The 23,570-nt window shown below is 36.0% G+C and overlaps 1 protein-coding gene across 1 annotated transcript in view; it reads left to right on the top strand.

Moving 5' to 3' along the window:
- The window catches only part of LOC131995836 (uncharacterized), a 32,928-nt gene extending 13,233 nt beyond the window's left edge, over nucleotides 1-19,695 (top strand). The window contains exon 3 of the mRNA XM_059365012.1: nucleotides 19,576-19,695. Within this exon, the coding sequence (XP_059220995.1) occupies nucleotides 19,576-19,695 (120 nt within the window). The remainder of the gene's footprint in view (nucleotides 1-19,575) is intronic.
- The last annotated feature ends 3,875 nt before the right edge of the window (nucleotides 19,696-23,570 follow it).

The raw sequence follows: 23,570 nt of genomic DNA, 5'->3' as shown, positions 1-23,570 counted from the left end.
CGATTCAGACCATAATAAACACGTATGTTGATGGTCATGAGAGAATCCGTCGTACAAAATTTCAGGCAAATCGGATAATAATTGCGACCTATACAGACTCAAGAAGTCAAGATCCCAGATCGGTATATATGACAGCTATATCAGGTTATGAACCGATTTGAATCATACTTGGTACATTTGTTGGATATCATAACAAAACACGTTGTGCCAAAATTCATTCAACTCGGATAAGAATTGTGCACTCTAGAGGCTCAAGAAATCAAGATCCAAGATCGGTTTATATGACAGCTATATCAGGTTATGGACCGATTTGAACCATACTTGGCACAGTTGTAGGATATCATAACAAAACACGTCGTGCGAAATTTTTTCCAATCGGATAAGAATTGCGCACTCTAAAGGCTCAAGAAATCAAGACCCAAGATCGGTTTATATGGCAGCTATATCAAAACATGGACCGATATGGCCCATTTACAATACCAACCGACCTACACTAATAAGAAGTATTTGTGCAAAATTTCAAGCGGTTAGCTTTACTCCTTCGGAAGTTAGCGTGCTTTCGACAGACAGGCGGACGGACGGACAGACGAACGGACAGACGAACGGACATGGCTAGATCGACATAAAATGTCACGACGATCAAGAATATATATACTTTATGGGGTCTCAGACGAATGTTTCGAGTAGTTACAAACAGAATGACGAAATTAGTATACCCCCCATCCTATGGTGGAGGGTATAAAAAGTGCTTTAGAAACCAAGTTTTACATTTTTCAAAAATTTTAAACAAATCTATTGAACTTAAAATGGTCAAAACCTAAAACACTAAGACTCTTTTCAGACTAGTTTATGGCCATTGGTTGGTCGAATAACCAAATGAATTAGGAATTCTTTTCTTGATCATAAATTGAAATTTTAAGTTAAATATGAATGTGTACACTGTACACACACTTTATTCCCAAATTCATTCGCATTTTTGGAGCGTAATATTTAAAAAATTTTCCCAATCACCTTTAAAATGGGTATTAAAACTAAAGTTTCCTGCAAGTTTAGAAATTTAAGAACAAAAATTCCTGAGGTATGCCATAAAATCGCTATTTAAAGCATTACTCGAGGAAATTAGGGAATTCCTTCTTGCTGCTGCAACGATACCAAGAATTCCCCAGAAATGAATTTTTTGCTTTGTAAGGTGGATTGTATTGAAATGATGACCCTTTAGAAAAGCCATCAATCTCTTAAGAGGCCCATTAAAATAGCTGCAGCTTAAATTTACCATGACAATGAGGAGGTTGATGAAAATAATGACGATTAGGATAAGGCCTCTTAATTTAATGTTGATTTGATGTGACAAATTCATAAAATAGACACCATCACCTCTAGATGGCTAATAAGAGTGCACAGAGCCATAAAACGTTTTCACTCCACTGGTCCTGGAGACAGAGACGGCGTTGGCATCGGCGTCAGCATCAACAACCAAAAGGTGTCAATTGATTTTATGTTTTCAGTTTGTTGGTATCGTGGATGAATAGCTGGATGGCTACATGGCTGCCCGTATTCATCTTTTCCATAGGGAGACTTTTTTTCTTCCATTTTGTTGTTGCCACTCTCGGCAAGGTCTGATGACAGTGAACACTTTATTAGATTTATGGAAAATTTAATCACAGAATGTACCACCAAAGAAGACACGCGATGTAGATGCAATGAGGCGGCTGTCTGGAAGCCTCAAAGTTGCATTCATGAAATGGTTGAACGAGACAACCATCATACAAAGACATAACACACCAGCAATATAAGAAGGAGGTAGCCAGGCCAGAGTTCTCCCAACATAAAGCAGGGAATGGGCAAAAAAAAAAAACAAGCGCATCCACGGCCAAAGGTGCAGACAGTTTTATAAGAAGAAGAAAAAAACATTGTTTCACAAAAACACAGCAAGTAGAAATAAAAAATGAAGAGACGCCACTCATAAAGCTGAGCTGAAAAGCCATGCAACCAAACCTGGAGGCCAACAACAAACCCTTGTCTTTGGAGACAAATTTTACAGTAACAACATGGGCCCCAAAGTGTTGCCCAATGGTGTGTTCGTCTTTGCCTCAAGCATTTCAAACGCATAAATTTCAAAAGCTTATAAAAGAAACACTCCCACATACAACACACAGAATCTCATTTTTTTTTTTTTCATGAAATGGGAAAAAGCAGAAGAAAACGAAAGCCTTACTTTCTTCTTGCTACAACAGTAAATAAGATTAAATATTTAACATTTCAATGCGAATTTTTGTTCTTTCTGGGTCTTTTACCTTCGTTTTGTTCAAAAGGACATAAAGAAAAACTGATTTAAATCACCATCAAACTTAAAGGACCTCTTGAGAACAAATGCCCTACAATATGTCAGATAAAAAAAGATAACAAAAAATACAACATTCGCAAAAATAAACAAAAAAAATAGAATAAACTCACCTAAACGAAAAACAAAAAAATTACATGACACAAAATTAAATAAATGAAAATAATAAAACAAAACAAAACAAAACAAAACAAAACAAAACAAAACAAAACAAAACAAAACAAAACAAAACAAAACAAAACAAAACAAAACAAAACAAAACAAAACAAAACAAAACAAAACAAAACAAAACAAAACAAAACAAAACAAAACAAAACAAAACAAAACAAAACAAAACAAAACAAAACAAAACAAAACAAAACAAAACAAAACAAAACAAAACAAAACAAAACAAAACAAAACAAAACAAAACAAAACAAAACAAAACAAAACAAAACAAAACAAAACAAAACAAAACAAAACAAAACAAAACAAAACAAAACAAAACAAAACAAAACAAAACAAAACAAAACAAAACAAAACAAAACAAAACAAAACAAAACAAAACAAAACAAAACAAAACAAAACAAAACAAAACAAAACAAAACAAAACAAAACAAAACAAAACAAAACAAAACAAAACAAAACAAAACAAAACAAAACAAAACAAAACAAAACAAAACAAAACAAAACAAAACAAAACAAAACAAAACAAAACAAAACAAAACAAAACAAAACAAAACAAAACAAAACAAAACAAAACAAAACAAAACAAAACAAAACAAAACAAAACAAAACAAAACAAAACAAAACAAAACAAAACAAAACAAAACAAAACAAAACAAAACAAAACAAAACAAAACAAAACAAAACAAAACAAAACAAAACAAAACAAAACAAAACAAAACAAAACAAAACAAAACAAAACAAAACAAAACAAAACAAAACAAAACAAAACAAAACAAAACAAAACAAAACAAAACAAAACAAAACAAAACAAAACAAAACAAAACAATAAATTAAATTAAATTAAATTAAATTAAATTAAATTAAATTAAATTAAATTAAATTAAATTAAATTAAATTAAATTAAATTAAATTAAATTAAATTAAATTAAATTAAATTAAATTAAATCAAATCAATTTTTTTTTTTGTGTAAATAAAAATCTAATCAAACCAAATCAGAGTTCAGTTTCATTGCGAACGCTCGTGTGTAAAGATTTATTAGAACAAAACATTTAATAATTTACGAATTAAATATAAAATTATCAATTATAAAAGTCAAGTTGTGGTAAATTAGAAGAGTGTGAGAATGGCTACAATGCAAGAAATAATCTGTGCTCAATGTGATGTGGCAATTAAAAGTAAATTCATGAAATGCTGTGTGTGTACTTCATCTTTTCACTTCTCACCGTAAAATACGAATCTGATATCCAAATGTGGGACCAAGTGTATGGGGGGCCGCCCCTTCCAAAAATAATCCCCAAAGAGGACAAATTTACTACAATAGCAAAGTGGGGCTCAAATGAAAGGTCTTTGGGAGAAAAGCACGAATCTGATATAAATATTCGGGAAAAAATGTGTATAGGGCCACCCCACCTCCGTAACACCACCCATATAGGACGTATTTGCTGACAATTCCAATATGGGGCTGTAATAAGAAGTATTTTAGAGTAGAACACGAATCTCATACATATTTTCAGGGTGAAGTCACTGAACGGCCGCCCCATCCCCCCAAAAACCGGTCATGTTTGCCGACTATGGAAATATTGGGCTCAAATGAAAGGTATTTGGGAGTAGACCACGAATCTGATCAACATTCGGGACCAATTGCCTAGGGGATATCTCACCTCCATAACAACGCCCAAATAGGACGTATTTGCTCACCATGAAAATTTTGGGTCTTAAAGGCAGTGGATCTCGATATTGATAGTTTTTAGCTCCCATACCCTAAACCGGACATATTGGCTGAATTTTGCAAAAAGGAGTTTAAATTAAAGGTATTTGAGATTAGAAAACGAATTCAATATCCAATTTTGAGGCCAATGGCAATATGGGGTTCAAATAATTGATATTTGAGAGTAGAGCACGATGCTGATATATTTTAAGGGCTTAGTGTTTGGGGGACCATCCCACTCCCCAAACACCCCTAAATTGGGCATTTTTACCAACCACGTCAATGTGGGGCTCAAATGAAAGGTATTGGGGGTCTACCCCTTCAGATAAAGGCATTTATATTGTTATGCTTTTGCTGTATACATGTATTATTTTCGTAGCATGGCATTTCACCAAAAATAAATATTTAAAGGATAATTTTGTTCTATATAAAGTAAAAGAAGGCGCAGCGGAGCGGGACCGGTTCAGCTAGTTTTCTATAGAAATAAAATTTTTACACAATTTTGTATGGGAACAAAATGTTGACAAAAATTTCAAGAGAAATCTATTTTTAACATTATTTTCTATGGAAATAAAATTTTGTTGAAATTTTGTATATAAATAAAATTTTTTGACAAAATTTTCTTTAAAAATAAAATTTTTACAAAAAATACAAATACAAAAAACTAGCTAAATATAAAGTTGTGGTTTCATTCTTTAGCGTATACTTGAAGTCTCTATATTCCCCATTACTTGTTTCTTTCTACTTAAAATCCTAACACTGTAGCTGACCAACAACAACGTAATGCAGACAGAAGCCAACAAAATTTAATGAATTTATAAAAGTTGTATCATTTGCTATTGCTGTTGCTGTTGCTGTTTTATTACGTTTATCGTGATTTGCATTCATTGTTTGGAAAGTGGACAGAAGCTCATGTAAATCCTTCGGATAAGAGATGGGTCATAAACATAGGTAGCCTTTGCACACAAAATTGTGCTTGCCAGCGCTCTACAACGCAGTTTAGAAAAATAAATTAGAAATAAAATATTTTAAATCACATTGTCCTTACAGACGATAAGCTTAATAACGTGCTTGTTGTTGTGAAGTTTTTCAGGTTCAGTAGCGTTTTTGAGAAAATTATATAAAGGACATACAGAGCGAGAGATAGCGGGAGGGAGAGATAACGAGATTAAAGCGACTTTTGAAACAATTTTCAGTACAAGCCAAATAAATCAGTCTAAAGTATAAGGTGGGTTAGTATGAACTTATAAAACTAATTAAAAAAAAAACAAATAAAAGCGTGCTAAGTTCGGCCGGGCCTCCACCATGGATCGCATTTGTCGAGTTCTTTTCCCGGCATCTCTTCTTAGGCAAAAAAAAGGATATAAGAAAAGATTTGCTCTGTGATTAGAGCGATATTAAGATATGGTCCGATTTGGACCACAATTAAATTATATTTATGTTGGAGACCTGTGTAAAATGTCAGCCAATTCGAATAAGAGTTGTGCTCTCTGTGGCCTCAAGAAGTAAAATAGAGAGATCGATTTATATGGGAGCTGTATCGGGCTATAGACCGATTCAGACCATAATAAACACGTATGTTAATGGTCATGAGAGAATCCGTCGTACAAAATTTCAGGCAAATCGGATAATAATTGCGACCTCTGGAGGCTCAAGAAGTCAAGATCCCAGATCGGTTTATATGGCAGCTATATCAGGTTATGGACCGATTTGAACCATACTTGGCACAGTTGTTGGATATAATAACGAAACACGTCGTGCAAAATTTCATTCCAATCGGATAAGAATTGCGCACTCTAGAGGCTCAAGAAGTCAAGACCCAAGATCGGTTTATATGACAGCTATATCAGGTTATGAACCGATTTGAACCATATTTAGCACAGTTGTTGGATATCATAACAAAATACTACGTGCCAAAATTCATTCAAATTGGATAAGAATTGCGCCCTCTAGAGGCTCAAGAAGTCAAGACCCAAGACGGGTTTATATGACAGCTATATCAGGTTATAGACCGATTTGAACCATACTTGGCACAATTGTTGTATATCGTAACAAAACACAAAATTTCATTCTAATCGGATAAGAATTGCGCACTCTAGAGGCCCAAGAAGTCAAGACCCAAGACCCAAGATCGGTTTATATGGGAGCTATATCAGGTTATGGACCGATTTGAACCATACTTGGCACAGTTGTTGGATATCGTAACAAAACACGTCGTGCCAAAATTCATTCAAATCGAATAAGAATTGCGCCCTCTAGAGGCTCAAGAAGTCAAGACCCAAGATCGGTTTATATGGCAGCTCTATCAAAACATGGACCGATATGGCCCATTTACAATACCAACCGACCTACACTAATAAGAAGTATTTGTGCAAAATTTTAAGCGGCTAGCTTTACTCCTTCGGAAGTTAGCGTGCTTTCGACAGACAGACGGACGGACGGACGGACAGACGGACGGACATGGCTAGATCGACATAAAATGTCGCGACGATCAAGAATATATATACTTTATGGGGTCTCAGACGAATATTTCGAGTAGTTACAAACAGAATGACGAAATCAGTATACCCCCCATCTTATGGTGGAGGGTATAAAAAAAAAACACGTAAAAGCGTGCTAAGTTCGGCCGGGCCGAATCTTATATACCCTCCACCATGGATCGCATTTGTCGACTTCTTTTCCCGGCATCTCTTCTTAGGCAAAAAAGGATATAAGAAAAGAGTTGCTCTGCTTTAAAAACGATATCAAGATATGGTCCGGTTCGGACCACAATTAAATTATATGTTGGAGACCTGTGTAAAATTTCAGCCAATTCGTATAAGAATTGCGCCCCTTGGGGCTCACGAAGTAAAATAGAGAGAACGATTTATATGGGATCTGTATCAGGCTATAGACCGATTCAGACCATAATAAACACGTTTGTTGATGGTCACGAGAGGATCCATCGTACAAAATTTCAGGCATATCGGATAATAATTGTGACCTCTAGGAGTCAAGATCCCAGATCGGTTTATATGGCAGCTATATCAGGTTATGAACCGATTTGAACCTTATGTGACACAGTTGTTGAAAGTAAAAATAAAATACGTCATGCAAAATTTCAACCAAATCGGATAGGAATTGCGCCCTCTAGAAGCTCAAGAAGTCAAATCCCCAGATCTGTTTATATGACAGCTATATCAGGTTATGGACCGATATCAACCATACTTGGCACAATTGTTGGATATCACGACGAAATACTTCGTGCAAAAACTCATTCAAATCGAATAAGAATTGTGCCCTCTAGAGGCTCATGAAGTCAAGACCCAAGATCGGTTTATATGGCAGCTATATCAGGTTATGGACCGATTTAAACCATACTTGGCACAGTTGGGTTGGGTATCATAACAAAACACGTCGTGCCAAATTCTATTCCAATCGGATAAGAATTGCGCCCTCTAGAGGCTCAAGAAGTCAAGTCCCAAGATCGGTTTATATGGCAGCTATATCAGGTTATGGACCGATTTGAACCATACTGGGCACAGTTGTTGGATATAATTACAAAACACGTCGTGCAAAATTTCATTTCAATCGGATTAGAATTGCGCACTCTAGAGGCTCAAGAAGTCAAGACCCAAGATCGGTTTATATGGCAGCTATATCAGGTTATAAACCGATTTGAACCATACTTGGCACAGTTGTTGGATATCATAACAAAACACGTCGTGCAAAATTTCATTCTGATCGTATAAGAATTGCGCGCGCTAGAGGCTCAAGAAGTCAAGACCCAATATCGGTTTATATGGCAGCTATATCAGGTTATGGACCGATTTGAACCATACTTGGCACAGTTGTTGGATATCATAGCAAAACACGTCATGCAAAATTTCATTCAAATCGGATAAGAATTGCGCACTCTAGAAGCTCAAGAAGTCAAGACCCAATATCGGTTTATATGGCAGCTATATCAGGTTATGAATCGATTTGAACCATACTTGGCACAGTTGTTTGATACCATAACAAAACACGTCGTGCAAAATTTCATTCCAATCGGATAAGAATTGCGCACTCTAGAGGCTCAAGAAGTCAAGACCCAAGATCGGTTTATATGGCAGCTATATCAAAACATGGACCGATATGGCCCATTTACAATACCAACCGACCTACACTAATAAGAAGTATTTGTGCAAAATTTCAAGCGGCTAGCTTTACTCCTTCGGAAGTTAGCGTGCTTTCGACAGACAGACGGACGGACGGACGGACGGACGGACAGACGGACGGACATGGCTAGATCGACATAAAATGTCACGACGATCGAGAATATATATACTTTATGGGGTCTCAGACGAATATTTCGAGTAGTTACAAACAGAATGACGAAATTAGTATACCCCCCATCTTATGGTGGAGGGTATAAAAACGGTAAGAAAAGGCAATAGTCGGGCGGTGCCGACTTTATAATACCTTAAACCCACCCTTAAGTACAAAGTGCGAGCTACATCTAGTTCTTAACCAATTTTGATGGACCTCTGCGGATGTTTTCAGATGGGTTATTAAACAATCCGTATCAAATATCGAGCAAATATGTTCAAACTGTAATAAATACGGTTGACAAATTACAACATTATTGCAAATTACTCGAAATCTGGGAGCTACGTCTAAATCTGAACCTATTTGGACCAAAAATTTTAAATATTGCGCTAAGCATCGAGGAAAGAATTGTGCAAAATTTTAGCAAGATTGGTCAATAAATGCGCTGGCAGTGGCTGTAGGAGTGAATATCGGGCGATACATATATATGAAAGCTATATCTAAATCAGAACCGATTTCTCTGAACTTCACCAGTAACGTCAATAGTCAAGAGAAAATTCCTTCTACCAAATTTCAAGAGAATCGGTTTACAAATGACCACTTTAATGCATTATTACTGCAAATCGGTTAAACATATATATGGGAGCTATATCCAAATCTGAAACGATTTTCTATTGGCTTCGTCTCTAGGTCGATAAACGAGCCTGTACCGAATTTGAAGACGATGGGATGAAAATTGCGAATAGCTAAATCGAAACAGAAAAAAATTCCGAGTCGATCGGTATACTTATCAATGGGTGTTAGACACAAAGTTATAATATCCTGTACCACAGTAGTAGTGTAGGGTATAATAAATTAAATAGAAAATATGTAAGAAAACAAAATCTTCACCAAGGAAATGAATCAAAAACCTTTTTATACCCTCCACAATAGGATGGGGCGTATACTAATTTCGTCATTCTGTTTGTAACTACTAGAAATATTCGTCTGAGACCCCATAAAGTATATATATTCTTGATCGTCGTGAAATTTTATGTCAATCTAGCCATGTCCGTCCGTCCATCCGTCCATCCGTCTGTCCGTCCGTCCGTCCGTCCGTCCGTCTGTCCGTCTGTCCGTCCGTCCGTCCGTCTGTCCGTCCGTCCGTCTGTCTGTCGAAAGTACGCTAACTTCCGAAGGAGTAAAGCTAGCCGCTTGAAATTTTGCACAAATACTTCTTATTAGTGTAGGTCGGTTGGTATTGTAAATGGGCCTTATCGGTCCATTTTGTGATATAGCTGCCATATAAACCGAACTTGGTTCTTGACTTCTTAAGCCTCCAGAGTGCGCAATTCTTATCCGATTGGAATGAAATTTTGCACGACGTGTTTTGTTATGATATCCAACAACTGTGCCAAGTATGGTTCAAATCGGTCCATAACCTGATATAGCTGCCATATAAACCGATCTTGGGTCTTGATTTCTTGGGCCTCTAGAGGGCGCAATTCTTATCCTATTGGAATGAAAGTTTGCACGACGTATTTTGTTATGATATCCAAAACCTGTGCCAAGTATAGTTCAAATCGGTCCATAACCTGATATAGCTGCCATATAAACCGATCTTGGGTCTTGACTTCTTGAGCCTCTAGAGTGCGCAATTCCTATCTGATTTGAATGAATTTTTGCACCACGTGTTTTGTTATGATATCCAACAACCGTGTCAAGTATGGTTCAAATCGGTCTATAACCTGATATAGTTGCCATATAAACCGGTCTTGGGTCTTGACTTCTTGAGGCTCTAGAGAGCGCAATTCTTATCCAATTTGAATGAATTTTGGCACGTAGTATTTTGTTATGATATACAACAACTGTGTCAAATATGGTTCAAATCGGTTCATAACCTGATATAGCTGTCATATAAACAGATCTGGGGACTTGACTTCTTGAGCCTCTAGAGGGCGCAATTCTTATCCAATTTAAATGAATTTTGGCACGTAGTATTTTGTTATGATATCCAACAACTGTGCCAAGTATGGTTCAAATCGGTTCATAACCTGATATAGCTGCCATATAAACCGATCTGGGATCTTGACTTCTTGAGCCTCTAGAGGTCGCAATTCTTATCCGATTAGAATGAAATTTTGTACTACGGATCCTCTCATGACCATTAACATACGTGTTTATTATGGTTTGAATCGGTCCATAGCCCGATACAGCTCCCATATAAATCGATCTCTCTATTTTACTTCTTGAGTCCCCAATGGGCGCAATTCTTATTCGAATTGGCTGACATTTTACACAGGTCTCCAACATATAATTTTATTGTGGTTCTAACCGCACCATATCTTGATATCGCTCTAACAACAGAGCAAATCTTTTCTTATATCCATTTTTTTGCCTAAGAAGAGGTGCCGGGAAAAGAACTCGACAAATGCGATCCATGGTGGAGGGTATATAAGATTCGGCCCGGGCGAACTTAGCACGCTTTTACTTGTTTAAATTATATTATTTAATATATCCTTTTTTAATTACAATTGCAAATAGATTTCATGTAATTTTAATTTTTATTTTAAAATTTGAATTTAAGCTTTATTTTTGTTTTACATTTCTTGATTTTGTTTTAATTTTTAGTAATTAAGTTTTAAATTTTTTTGGTTTTTCCAAAAAAACTCATAGTTGTTTTACTTAGAATTTTTGTCTACTTTTTTATCCGTTTGTTATTTTAAATTATCTTAAGGTTAAGAAAATCTCTTTTGAAGTCTTAGTAAAAAATAATTTTCCCAAAATATTTTCTTCTATCTTAATTTATGCTTTTCCAAATCAAACATCAAAGTGCAAATTGATTTCTTTTGCCCACATTTTATGCTAAAAAAAAAACTTGAAGGCTAATAAATAACCACAAAATTTAACTTCTGGAGGCACGATTTGTTTTCTTTTTTTTTGTCATGACCAATGACCCTGTTTATATCTTTGATCCCAAAGGCAACACTTGCAAAGGTATTTTCGGGCTATAGGCCATGAGCTGGGCAAATTTTATTTTATTTTATTTTACCAAAAAAATAAAAGGTAAAAGAAATTGTGTCACTGGGCTGGTGGCTAAGATGAAAACCATTAAACATTAGTGACAGAGTTAAGAAAATTATTTTTTACACAACATATAAATAAATGCCAAAGTTAAAAAAAAATAATTCCCAAGAGAATAAAGGTCGCGACTCTAAAATGGCTGGGCGAAAACAAAACGAAAAAAAGCATGAAATTAGAAAATGGAAAAAAACAATATCTTAAATAGCTAATAATAAACAGAAGGCCTATTTCGGCCAAACAGAAAAATAAGAGACATGGTGAAAAGCTCAACCATTAAAATGACTTCCAAACGATTATCATTGAAAATTGATCTTTCAAAAGGTTCAACTTCTACTCCCTCCCAAAAATTTGCATTTGCTTTTGCAACTTTTTTCATACATACGCATGCATTGGGCCACAAGCACATGAACGGAAAACGGAGATGCATGGCAAATATGCATTGATATGCAAATCGTAATGGCGATTTGATGCAGACTTGTGTTGGGCTTGGACTTTAGTTGTCCACATTCATAGCGGTTCAATAGTTGGCCTATCAGCAGAGATCAGCCTTTATGCTTTCATGGATGGCATTATGCTTGATGAATACTTAACATTGCCAAACGAAAAGCTCATCTTATCAACGCTTCATCATCGCTAATGAAGAAATGTGTGGTATGTACATAAAAAGGATGGACTTGGCAAGAAAAAAAAAACGAAAGACAAACTGAAGAGAAATTGAAGCTATACAATGACAGAAAATCATGCTATAAAAATATATTTGGACACAATTTCCCTTAGAAATTTAGTTTTCACCAATCTTCCCTTAAATTTCCCATAGCAAGAATATTTTAACAAATTTTACCAGAGCAAGGAAATTTTTGTAAAATGTACTTAAGAAACGAAAATTCTTAAAACATAAGAAAATTCGGACTAAATTTTCCATGGAAATAAAATTTCTACAAAATTTAATTTGGAAATGAAAATTTGAAAAAATAAAGCGTCTAGACGAAAAGTTTAATACATTTCCTTCAATCAAATTTCCTTTTAACCAAATTTCTCATGCCAAGGAACTTTGGTTAAAAATTAATTTCTATAGCAAACGTTGACAAAAAATTCATTTCTAAAGGAAATTTGTTAAAATTTTCTTCTAAAGGACTATTTTCACATTTTTATCTCCAAATTTAATTTCGTAGTAGTGAAATGAAAGTTTGACAAAATTTCCTACAGAAATGATATTTTAACCGATTTCCCCGCAGCAAGGAAATTTTCAGGAAATTCTCAATAGAAACTAAATTTAGACAAAAGTTCCCATAGAAAGGAAATTTTAACAAAAGTTCCCATAAAAAGGAAATTTTAACAAAAGTTCCCATAGAAAGGAAATTTTGAAAAAAATTTCCAACAGATTGAAATTTTAACACAATTTCCCATGGAAAGGAAATTTTGACAAAATCTCTCATCTTAAAGAAGTTTTGGCAAAATTTCCTATAGAAATTAAATCTCGACAAAATTTCCCAAAGAAATGGAATTTTAACAAATTTATTTTTATAGGAAATTTTTCTTTTATTGGAAATTTGTTATACCCACCACCGAAGGATGGGGGTATATTCATTTTGTCATTCCGTTTGCACCACATCGAAATATGCATTTCCGACCCTATAAAGTATATATATTTTTGATCAGCGTAAAAATCTAAGACGATCTAGATATGTCCGTCCGTCTGTCCGTCTGTCTGTTGAAATCACGCTACAGTCTTTAAAAATACAGATATTGAGCTGAAACTTTGCACAGATTCTTTTTCTATCTCTTGATTTAAGCTCATAAAAGGCGCATTTATGGTTCGTTTTTCCCAAAAGTTTGGACAGTGCGTTGTGTTAGGCCCTTCGACACCTTCTTTAATTTGGCCCAGATCAGATCTCTCGATTTAATGTTTTGGGGCCATAAAAGTCGAATTTTTCTGTCCGAATTCGCCGAAATTTGGGACATTGAGTTGTGTTGGGCTCTTCGACATTTTTCTGCAACTTGGCCCAAATCGGCCCAGATTTGAATATAGCTGCCATATAGTCCGATATCTCGATATAAAGTCTTGTTAAAATTCTAATTCTTTGTTGGTATATGTCAAAACTTTATTTCTAGCCCAAAATTTGTCAAAATGTATTAAGTTTTTTTTTTTGGAAATTTTGTCAAAATGTCGTTTGTGTGGGAAATTTTTTTCTTAATGGACTTTTATAACAAAATTTCTGTTCTGTATAAACTTTTGATAAAACTTTATTTCTTTAAAGAAATATATCAAACTATATTTCATTTCCTACATTTTGCCAAAACGAAGATTTTGTAGCAAAGTTGGTCAACATTTTTTTGTTGGAAATTTTGTAAATTATTTTTTATGAAAAATTTTTTTCTTCATTCGTTTTTTTAATTTTATTTCTATCTAACTCTTATTCAAACTTAAATTTCTATGAAATTTTCTCAAAATTAAATTTCTTTGAAATTTTCTCAAAATTAAATTTCAATGAAATTTTATCAAATTAAATTTCTATGATGAAATTTTGCCAAAATTTCAAAGAGAGAGAAGATGACCGCTGCCCCGCCCATGATATAAAAATCGTTCTGGGAGATTTAATGCGAAGACAGGGAAGGAAGACATTTTTGGTCCAACAGTCGGAAATTTAGCCTCCACGAGATAACGTCCAGTAATGGGTTGAGGCTGATAGATTTCGACGCGGCAAAACACATGGTAGTTGGTAGCACCAGATTTCGACATAAAAATATTCACAAAGCCACATGGCTGTCACCCGATCAAAACACGAGAAACCAAATTGATCACGTTGTGATAGATGGAAGGCATCCATCCGGGGAGCGAATATAGATTCCGATCATTACCTTGTTGCAGCAAAGGTTCTCACCCGTTTGAACATGGCGAGGAAAGTACGATCTGACACTGCACGGAAGCAGGACTTTGAAAAGCTGCAAACACAACAAATGGCAGCGGCATACTCCACTCGACTGACCCAACTGCTTGATGAAAGCACCGCTTGTTCCGATGATATAATGGCGCAGTGGCAAACTATTGCCCACTCCATGGAAAATGCCGCGAAATTTGTACTTGGGTACCGGAAGCCTCCTCCAAGAAACCCATGGTACGACCAAGAGTGTCGAGATGCTACTGAATCCAAGCGGTACATGGAGCAACCGTGCAATCAGAAGCAACGCGCAATATGAAGGAGAGGTATCGGGAGAAAAGGAGAGAGGAGAAACATCTATTCCGCAGAAAGAAAAAGGAAATGGAAAAACCTGAGTATATGCGAATTGAGATGTACAGGAGTCAGAATGAAGTCCGGAAATTCCACCAAAGAATTAAACATCAAACCGATGGATTTGGTGCAGGCACATCCTCCTGCAGAGACAAAGAAGGAAATCTGGTAACTGACACAGATAACATACTGGCATGTGGAAAGAATTTATTACCCAACTCCTAGCGTCCGACGTTGGCGGCGAAGAGGATACCGCAATCCCTTATGATGGCATAGAATGCTTAGCAGTGACCCGACTAAAGAACAACAAGGCAGCAGGAACCAACGGGTCACCCGCTGAACTCTTTAAGACCGGAGGCGACACGCTGATAAAGCGTATGCATCAGCTGATCTGCGCAATCTGGCTAGAAGAACGCATACCCGATGATTGGAACCTCAGCATACTATGTCCCGTACACAAGAAAGGAGACAAGACGGAATATGCCAACTACAGATGGAATAAGTCTCCTCCCCATCGCATACAAGATACTCTCGAGCGTACTGTGTGAAAGATTAAAACATAAAGTCAATGAGATAATTGGGCCCTATCAATGCGGCTTTAGACCTGGTAAATCCTTCCTAGAACAGATAATCACACTGCGCCAAATTCTGGACAAGACCCGAGAAGGACAAATCAACACCTACCATCTCTTTGTTGACTACAAAGCCGCCTTCGATACTTCTTTACATTCAAAGCTATTTCAAGCCATGTCTGAGTTTGGTATCCCTGCAAAATTAATAAGACTCTGCAGGATAACATTTGCTGATACGCGTTCCTCAGTAAGAAAAGGAAAGAATCTCTCCGAACCATTTAATACCAAGGAGACAATTTGTGACAAAATATCCAATAGAAGGGGAATTTTTACAAAATTTCCTTTAGAAATAAATTAAAATCAAATTTCCCATAGCAAGGTATTGTTGGCAAAATTTCCTACTGAAATGAAATTTTTACCAAATTTTTTTGTAGCCACATTTTTTATGGAAATTTAATTGTCCCAAAATTCCCCTCAGGCAAGTCATCATTCTAGCATTTTTTATTATTATTTTTTTTTTGAACAATGCCTTGCGTAGCATGCCCTAAAATGTCCATAAGTAAATGCGATTTGCATTTGACTTCGCAGAACTGTCAAAACATTCGTAAAGACACCATATATGAGTCCATAAAATTTTTTTCCAAGACTAGACTTTTTTTCCAAGACCAGATTCAAGTACCCAAGAATTGGTTTGACCATCCACCCAATCCCACTATGAAGTGTGCAATGGTTCGTAGGTAAACTACGTAGATGCATGTGACCACCATACCATTGTCGTTGATCACAACGAATTGCGCGCATTTTGTGGCATGATCACGTATAATTTGATCAATGAAATCACGTTTAGGCGCTATGATTGAGGCTTATGGTAATAATCAACAATTAAATATGCATAGTCGTGTTTTCCCACTTTATAAACGTGAACATATTTCAATGCATCAATATTTCTTTTGTTGTCAGACTTCAGTTGAGTGAGGAAAGGCTTAAAAGGTACCGTAAGTAAGATACGACAAAAAAGATGGTTTGAAACAGGCATGCACAAGTGGTAAGAATACGGAAAACCCCTTTGCTTTGTAGCCATGCATTATATGGTGTTGACCTCCATGACTGATTTTCCACATTTCGACGATTTAGGTGTCTTCTGTTTTCTTTGGGAGTTTTTCTCATCTTCAATTGATTTCTTCATTTGAGTTTTGGTTGCTGCTTGCCACATTAGTGCCCATATTTTTCACCGGTACATCACATTTCACTTTGACTGCCACGTTTCATGGCATTGTGTCAAGTTCGTTGGTCTAAGGTGATCATATAGCACCTGCCTGACTGGAGGTGCCTCAGTGATTACTCCATGGAAGCACGTTTAAGATGCTTGAAAGAGCATAGCTTTCATTTCAACTTCTTTCTATGGGCAAGTGAAGACTGCAATCAACTAAAACTCCTTAGGCCATAGAAAGTTTGACATTTGAACACTGAAAATTATTAAGTGAAAAAATTTAATTTGCTAATTTTGTGTGCTAAAAAAACGTGCCAACTATTGTCTGGGAGAGTGTCAATGTTTTTCATTGAGATAATAAGATGAGGGAAAATATACAAAGTGAGCTTAACTTATAAAGGTGAAATTTTTAGCTCATATAAAGAAAAAAAAAAAAGGAATTATGTTTCTTCGGTAAAAAAAAAAACATATGCGGTTAGCTAGAGGACTTAAATTTCCTTTTGTCTTTAAAACTCCAAGCTTCATTAATTTATCCCCTTTTTCCATGGCATATTTCTACAAAATGGAAAAATATCGATTCATTTCACTCTCAATATTTAAAAAAAAAAAAATTGGTCATCAAAGCGAATAATTCATGTCGTATGTGAAGCATAACCTAATTTTGCCTTATTCAGAGCGCAATTGCCATTCATTCATTAATCCATTCATTCGATCCGCCCTTGAGCTTAATGTGTGACATGCATATTCTGGTCTGACATTTTCATTTGTGACATCTTTATTTTTCATGATGCCATTAATTACGATATCGTAAATCGCTTTGAATCATTAATATAGAAATGCACAAATAACATGCATATAAATATACAAAAATAATTATTATAGAGAATTTAAATGTGAAAACAGGGATATCGATAGAAAGAACAAAACAAATTTTTGTCGAAAATTTATTTCTATTGAAAATTTTTAAAGTTTTATTGCTATAGAAATTTTTCAAAATTTTATTTCTATCGAAAATTTTTAAAATTTTATTTCTATAGAAAATGCTCAAAATTGTATTTCTAAAGAAAATTTTCAAAATTTTATTCCTTTAAAAAATCTATTAAATTTTTTATACAATTTGATTCAAAAAATATTTTTGTCAATTCTTGTATTTGTATAGAAATTTTTCAAATATTTAGTTCCATATTCCTATAGAAAAAATAGCAAAAAAAAACCCAAAATTTTATTTCCTTAAAAAAATTTATTAAATTTTTCATATAATATTGTCACGATTTGATTTTAAACAAGTAAAAGCGTGCATAGTTCGGCCGGGCCGAATCTTATATACCCTCCACCATGGATCGCATTTGTCGAGTTCTTTTCCCGGCACCTCTTCTTAGGCAAAACAGGATATAAGAAAAGATTTGCTCTGTTGTTAGAGCGATTTCAAGATATGGTCCGGACCTGTGTAAAATGTCAGTAAGAATTGCACCCTTTGGGGGCTCAAGAAGTAAAATAGAGAGATCGATTTCTATGGGAGCTGTATCGGGCTATAGATCGATTCAGACCATAATAAACACGTATGTTGATGGACATGAAAGAATACGTCGTATAACATTTCAGGCAAATCGGATAATAATTGCGACCTCTAGAGGCTCAAGAAGTCAAGATCCCAGATCGGTTTATATGGCAGCTATATCAGGTTATGAACCGATTTGAAACTTATTTGACATAGTTGTTAAAAGTAAGAATAAAAAACGTCATGCAAAATTTCAGCCAAATCGGATAGGAATTGCGCCCTCTAGAAGCTCAAGAAGTCAAGACCCAAGATTGGTTTATATGAAAGCTATAGCAGGTTATGAACCGATTTGAACCTTATTCGGCACAGTTGCTGAAAGTCATAGCGAAACACGTCGTGCAAAATTTCATTACAATCGGATAAGAATTGCGCACTCCAGAGGCTCAAGAAGTCAAGACCCAAGATCTGTTTATATGGCAGCTATATCAAGTTATGGACCGATTTGAACCATACTTGGCACAGTTGTTGGATATCATAACAAAACACGTCGTGCAAAATTTCATCCCAATCGGATAAGAATTGCGCACTCCAGAGGCTCAAGAAGTCAAGACCCGAGATCGGTTTATATGGCAACTATATCAGGTTATGAACCGATTTGAAACTTATTTGATTTGTTTTGTTAAAAGTAAGAATAAAAAACGTCGTGCAAAAGTTCATCCAAATCGGATACGAATTGCGCACTCTAGAGGCTCAAGAAGTCAAGACCCAAGATTGGTTTATATGACAGCTATATCAAGTTATGGACCGATTTGAACCATACTTGGCACAGTTGTTGGATATCATAACGGAACACGTCGTGCAAAATTTCATCCCAATCGGATAAGAATTGCGCACTCTAGAGGCTCAAGAAGTCAAGACCCGAGATCGGTTTATATGGCAGCTATATCAAAACATGGACCGATATAGCCCATTTATAATACCAACCGACCGAAGAAGTATTTGTGCAAAATTTCAAGCGGCTAGCTTTACTCCTTCGAAAGTTAGCGTGCTTTCGACAGACAGACGGACGGACGGACGGACATGGCTAGATCGACTTTATGGGGTCTCAGACGAATATTTCGAGTAGTTACAAACAGAATGACGAAATTAGTATACCCCCCATCCTATGGTGGTGGGTATAATAATTGAAATGTAATTTATTTGACTTAATTTTATTTTTTCTCCTCTTTAATTAATAATTTTCTATTTTGTTTTTGAACATTCTTTCTATTACCCAAATAATTTCCTCAAAATCTCCTTCTAATGAACTTTTATGAAATCCTGCGCTCATTCATAAATCCCTGACACTTATTTATTTTTATTCGAATGGCAGGAGTATGTTATGTCATGTGGTTGGGATGTGTCTATTTTTAACGCTTATAATTATCACTAATTGATGCAATTTGTTGTCTATTTTTCTGTTGTTGATGTAATGCCTTTGTTATTCACATGTAGGATGATGATGATTGTAAGGCTGAGGCTGATGACGATGAGCATGTTGCTCCTGCCTGCTACAAAACACCCGCACACGTAGCAAACAACGAGCAAAAACAAATAGAAGAAAACCCCATATAATCTACTAATAACGTATTTAAGAATAGCTTTTGTTTTTTGTTTATGTTGTTGCAGTTTTTTGTTTTGTATTCTCTGCTCTTTGTCAAGAGATGCCCTTTTCACGTCTGTGTGACTCTCTCTCTCTCTCTCTCTCTCTCTTTCTATTTGGCGGGATTTTGCTTTAAAAGTCCTTGAAGAAAAATCGCAGCGTATTTCTTGTGATTGTGTCAAAGACCGTTACTCCGTTTTTTTCTAAATTACGAGTAAAACCTGCCACACAGACAGCAGCATGAAGAGCCAACGTGCAACATCCGACATTTTCGAGTGATTTTCAGCTCGACAAGTTGCAAAAAGAGAACATAGAAGGCAAGGAACAAGAAGGACAAGTCCCCGAAAAATAAAACAATACTGACTGACTTACGTAGAGTAGTAAATGATTTTGATAAATGCACCTACGTGCCTTAGAGATGCTTTTCCCCGTTGCTGTTTCCGTTGCCAATGTGACAAACGAAATTCAACAACATTTCTCGAGGTTGACATAGTCTACAACTAACGTTGAAAAGTGTCTGCTGTAGTAATGCTACGTTGTACATTAGGTCTTGAAACAACTGCTACTCCTACTGCCTTAGCAGGGAGTTGTTGTGCTCACCACTCAGAGCAAATTTTCAGAATATCCTTGAAATTCTCGGTAAATTGTTGAGGAAAAAAATTAGAAATAATTTAACAATGCTTGTTTGGGAGTTACAACTAACCAGCGAAACGAACGAACGTGAACTTCTGATTTTCAGATATTCATTCACACAAATTAAGAAAATCCATTCATGAAAAAAGGCCATAGGGTGGAGTGACAGAGGAGTGATGGAGATGGTTACAAAACAAAAAAAAAAAAACAATAACAATAACAAAAACAATTAGCGAACCAATGTTTACAAATGTTGTCAAACATTTTGTTTTTTTTTGCAGAAGGAATTATTAAAAAACAAGTAAAAGCGTGCTAAGTTCGGCCGGGCCGAATCTTATATACCCTCCACCATGGATCGCATTTGTCGAGTTCTTTTCCCGGCATCTCTTCTTAGGCAAAAAAGGATATAAGAAAAGAGTTGCTCTGCTATTAAAACGATATCAAGATATGGTCCGGTTCGGACCACAATTAAATTATACGTTGGAGACCTGTGTAAAATTTCAGCCAATTCGTATAAGAATTGCGCCCATTGGGGCTCACGAAATTAAATAGAGAGAACGATTTATATGGGATCTGTATCGGGCTATAGATTCAGACCATAATAAACACGTTTGTTGATGGTCATGAGAGGATCCGTCGTACAAAATTTCAGGCATATCGGATAATAATTGCGACTTCTAGGGGTCAAGAAGTCAAGATCCCAGATCGGTTTATATGGCAGCTATATCAGGTTATGAACCGATTTGAACCTTATTTGACACAGTTGTTGAAAGTAAAAATAAAATACGTCATGCAAAATTTCAGCCAAATCGGATAGGAATTGCGCCCTCTAGAAGCTCAGTTGTTGGATATCATAACGAAATACTTGGTGCCAAAAATTCATTCCAATCGGATAAGAATTGCGCACTCTAGAGGCTCAAGAAGTCAAGACCCAAGATCGGTTTATATGGCAGCTATATCAGGTTATGGACCGATTTAAACCATACTTGGCACAGTTGTTGGGTATCATAATAAAACACGTCGTGCGAAATTCCATTTCAATCGGATAAGAATTGCGCCCTCTAGAGGCTCAAGAAGTCAAGACCCAAGATCGGTTTATATGGCAGCTATATCAGGTTATGAACCGATTTGAACCATACTTGGCACAGTTGTTGGATATAATAACAAAATACGTCGTGCAAAATTTCATTTCAATCGGATGAGAATTGTGCACTCTAGAGGCTCAAGAAGTCAAGACCCAAGATCGGTTTATATGGCAGCTATATCAGGTTATGGATCGATTTGAACCATACATGGCACAGTTGTTGGATATCATAACAAAACACGTCGTGCGAAATTCCATTTCAATCGGATAAGAATTGCGCCCTCTAGAGGCTCAAGAAGTCAAAACCCAAGATCGGTTCATATGGCAGCTATATCAGGTTACGGACCGATGTGAACCATACTTGGCACAGTTGTTGGATATCATAAAAAAACACGCCGTACAAAATTTCATTCCAATCGGATAAGAATTGCGCACTCTAGAGGCTCAAGAAGTCAAGACCCAAGATCGGTTTATATGGCAGCTATATTAAAACATGGACCGATATGGCCCATTTACAATACCAACCGACCTACACTAATAAGAAGTATTTGTGCAAAATTTCAAGCGGCTAGCTTTACTCCTTCGGAAGTTAGCGTGCTTTCGACAGACAGACGGACGGACGGACGGACGGACGGACGGACAGACGGACGGACATGGCTAGATCGACATAAAATGTCACGACGATCAAGAATATATATACTTTATGGGGTCTCAGACGAATATTTCGAGTAGTTACAAACAGAATGACGAAATTAGTATACCCCCCATCTAATGGTGGAGGGTATAAAAAACTTTATACAGGAAATTTTTGTAGAAAATAATGTTTAAAATTTCACTCTTAGGACATTTTGTCAAAAAATCTTTGCTATAGGAAATTAAAAAAAAATCCATTGACCAAAATTCGTTCGTATAGGAAAATTTGTTGAACATTGCTATTGAAATTTTTATCAAAAATTCTTTTCTATAGAAAATTAGATCAAATATGGCCCGAGATGACCCATTTACAATCTTTACCGACCGACACTAATAAGAAGTCCTTGTGCAAAACATCAAGCCTAGCTTTACTATTTCGAAAATTTGTGCGCATTTCACAGACAGACAGACAGACGGATAAACGGACGGACATGGCTAGATCGACTTCAAATGTCAAGATCAAAATCAACAAGTAAAAGCGTGCTAAGTTCGACCGGGCCGAATCTTATATACCCTCCACCATGGATCGCATTTGTCGAGTTCTTTTCCCGGCATCTCTTCTTAGGCAAAAAAGGATAGGAATAAGAAAAGATTTGCTCTGCTATTCGAGCGATATCAAGATATGGTCCGGTTTGGACCACAATTAAATTATATGTTGGAGACCTGTGTAAAATGTCAGCCAATTCGAATAAGAATTGCGCTCTTTGTGGGCTCAAGAAGTAAAATAGAGAGATCGATTTATATGGGAGCTGTATCGGGCTATAGACCGATTCAGATTGTAATAAACACGTATGTTAATGGTCATGAGAAAATCCGTCGTGCAAAATTTCAGGCAAATCGGATAATAATTGCGACCTCTAGAGGCTCAAGAAGTCAAGATCCCAGATCGGTTTATATGGCAGGTATACCAGGTTATAAACCGACTTGTACTTTATTTCAAATAGTTGTTGAAAGTAACAATAAAAAAACGTCTTGCGAAATTTTAGCCAAATCGGATAGGAATTGCGCCCTTTAGAAGCTCAAGAAGTCAAGTCCCCAGATCTGTTTATATGACAGCTATATCAGGTTATGAACCGATTTGAACCATATTTGGCACAGTTGTTGGATATCATAACAAGATACTACGTGCCACAATTCATTCAAATTGGATGAGAATTGCGCTCTCGAGAGGCTCAAGAAGTCAAGACCCAAGATCGGTTTATATGGCAGCTATATAAGGTTATGGACCCATTTGAACCATACTTGGCACAGTTGTTGGATATCGTAACAAAACACGTCGTGCAAAATTTCATCCCAATCGGTTAAGAATTGCGCACTCTAGAGGCTCAAGAAGTCAAGACCCAAGATCGGTTTATATGGCAGCTATATCAGGTTATAGACCGATTTGAACCATACTTGGCACAGTTGTTGGATGTCATAACAAAACACGTCGTGCAA

Source organism: Stomoxys calcitrans, chromosome 1 (assembly GCF_963082655.1).
Source record: "Stomoxys calcitrans chromosome 1, idStoCalc2.1, whole genome shotgun sequence".
Taxonomy (NCBI): Eukaryota; Metazoa; Arthropoda; class Insecta; order Diptera; family Muscidae; genus Stomoxys; species Stomoxys calcitrans.
Note: the sequence above shows the minus strand (reverse complement) of the source record. Positions and strands in the feature narration are given on the sequence as shown.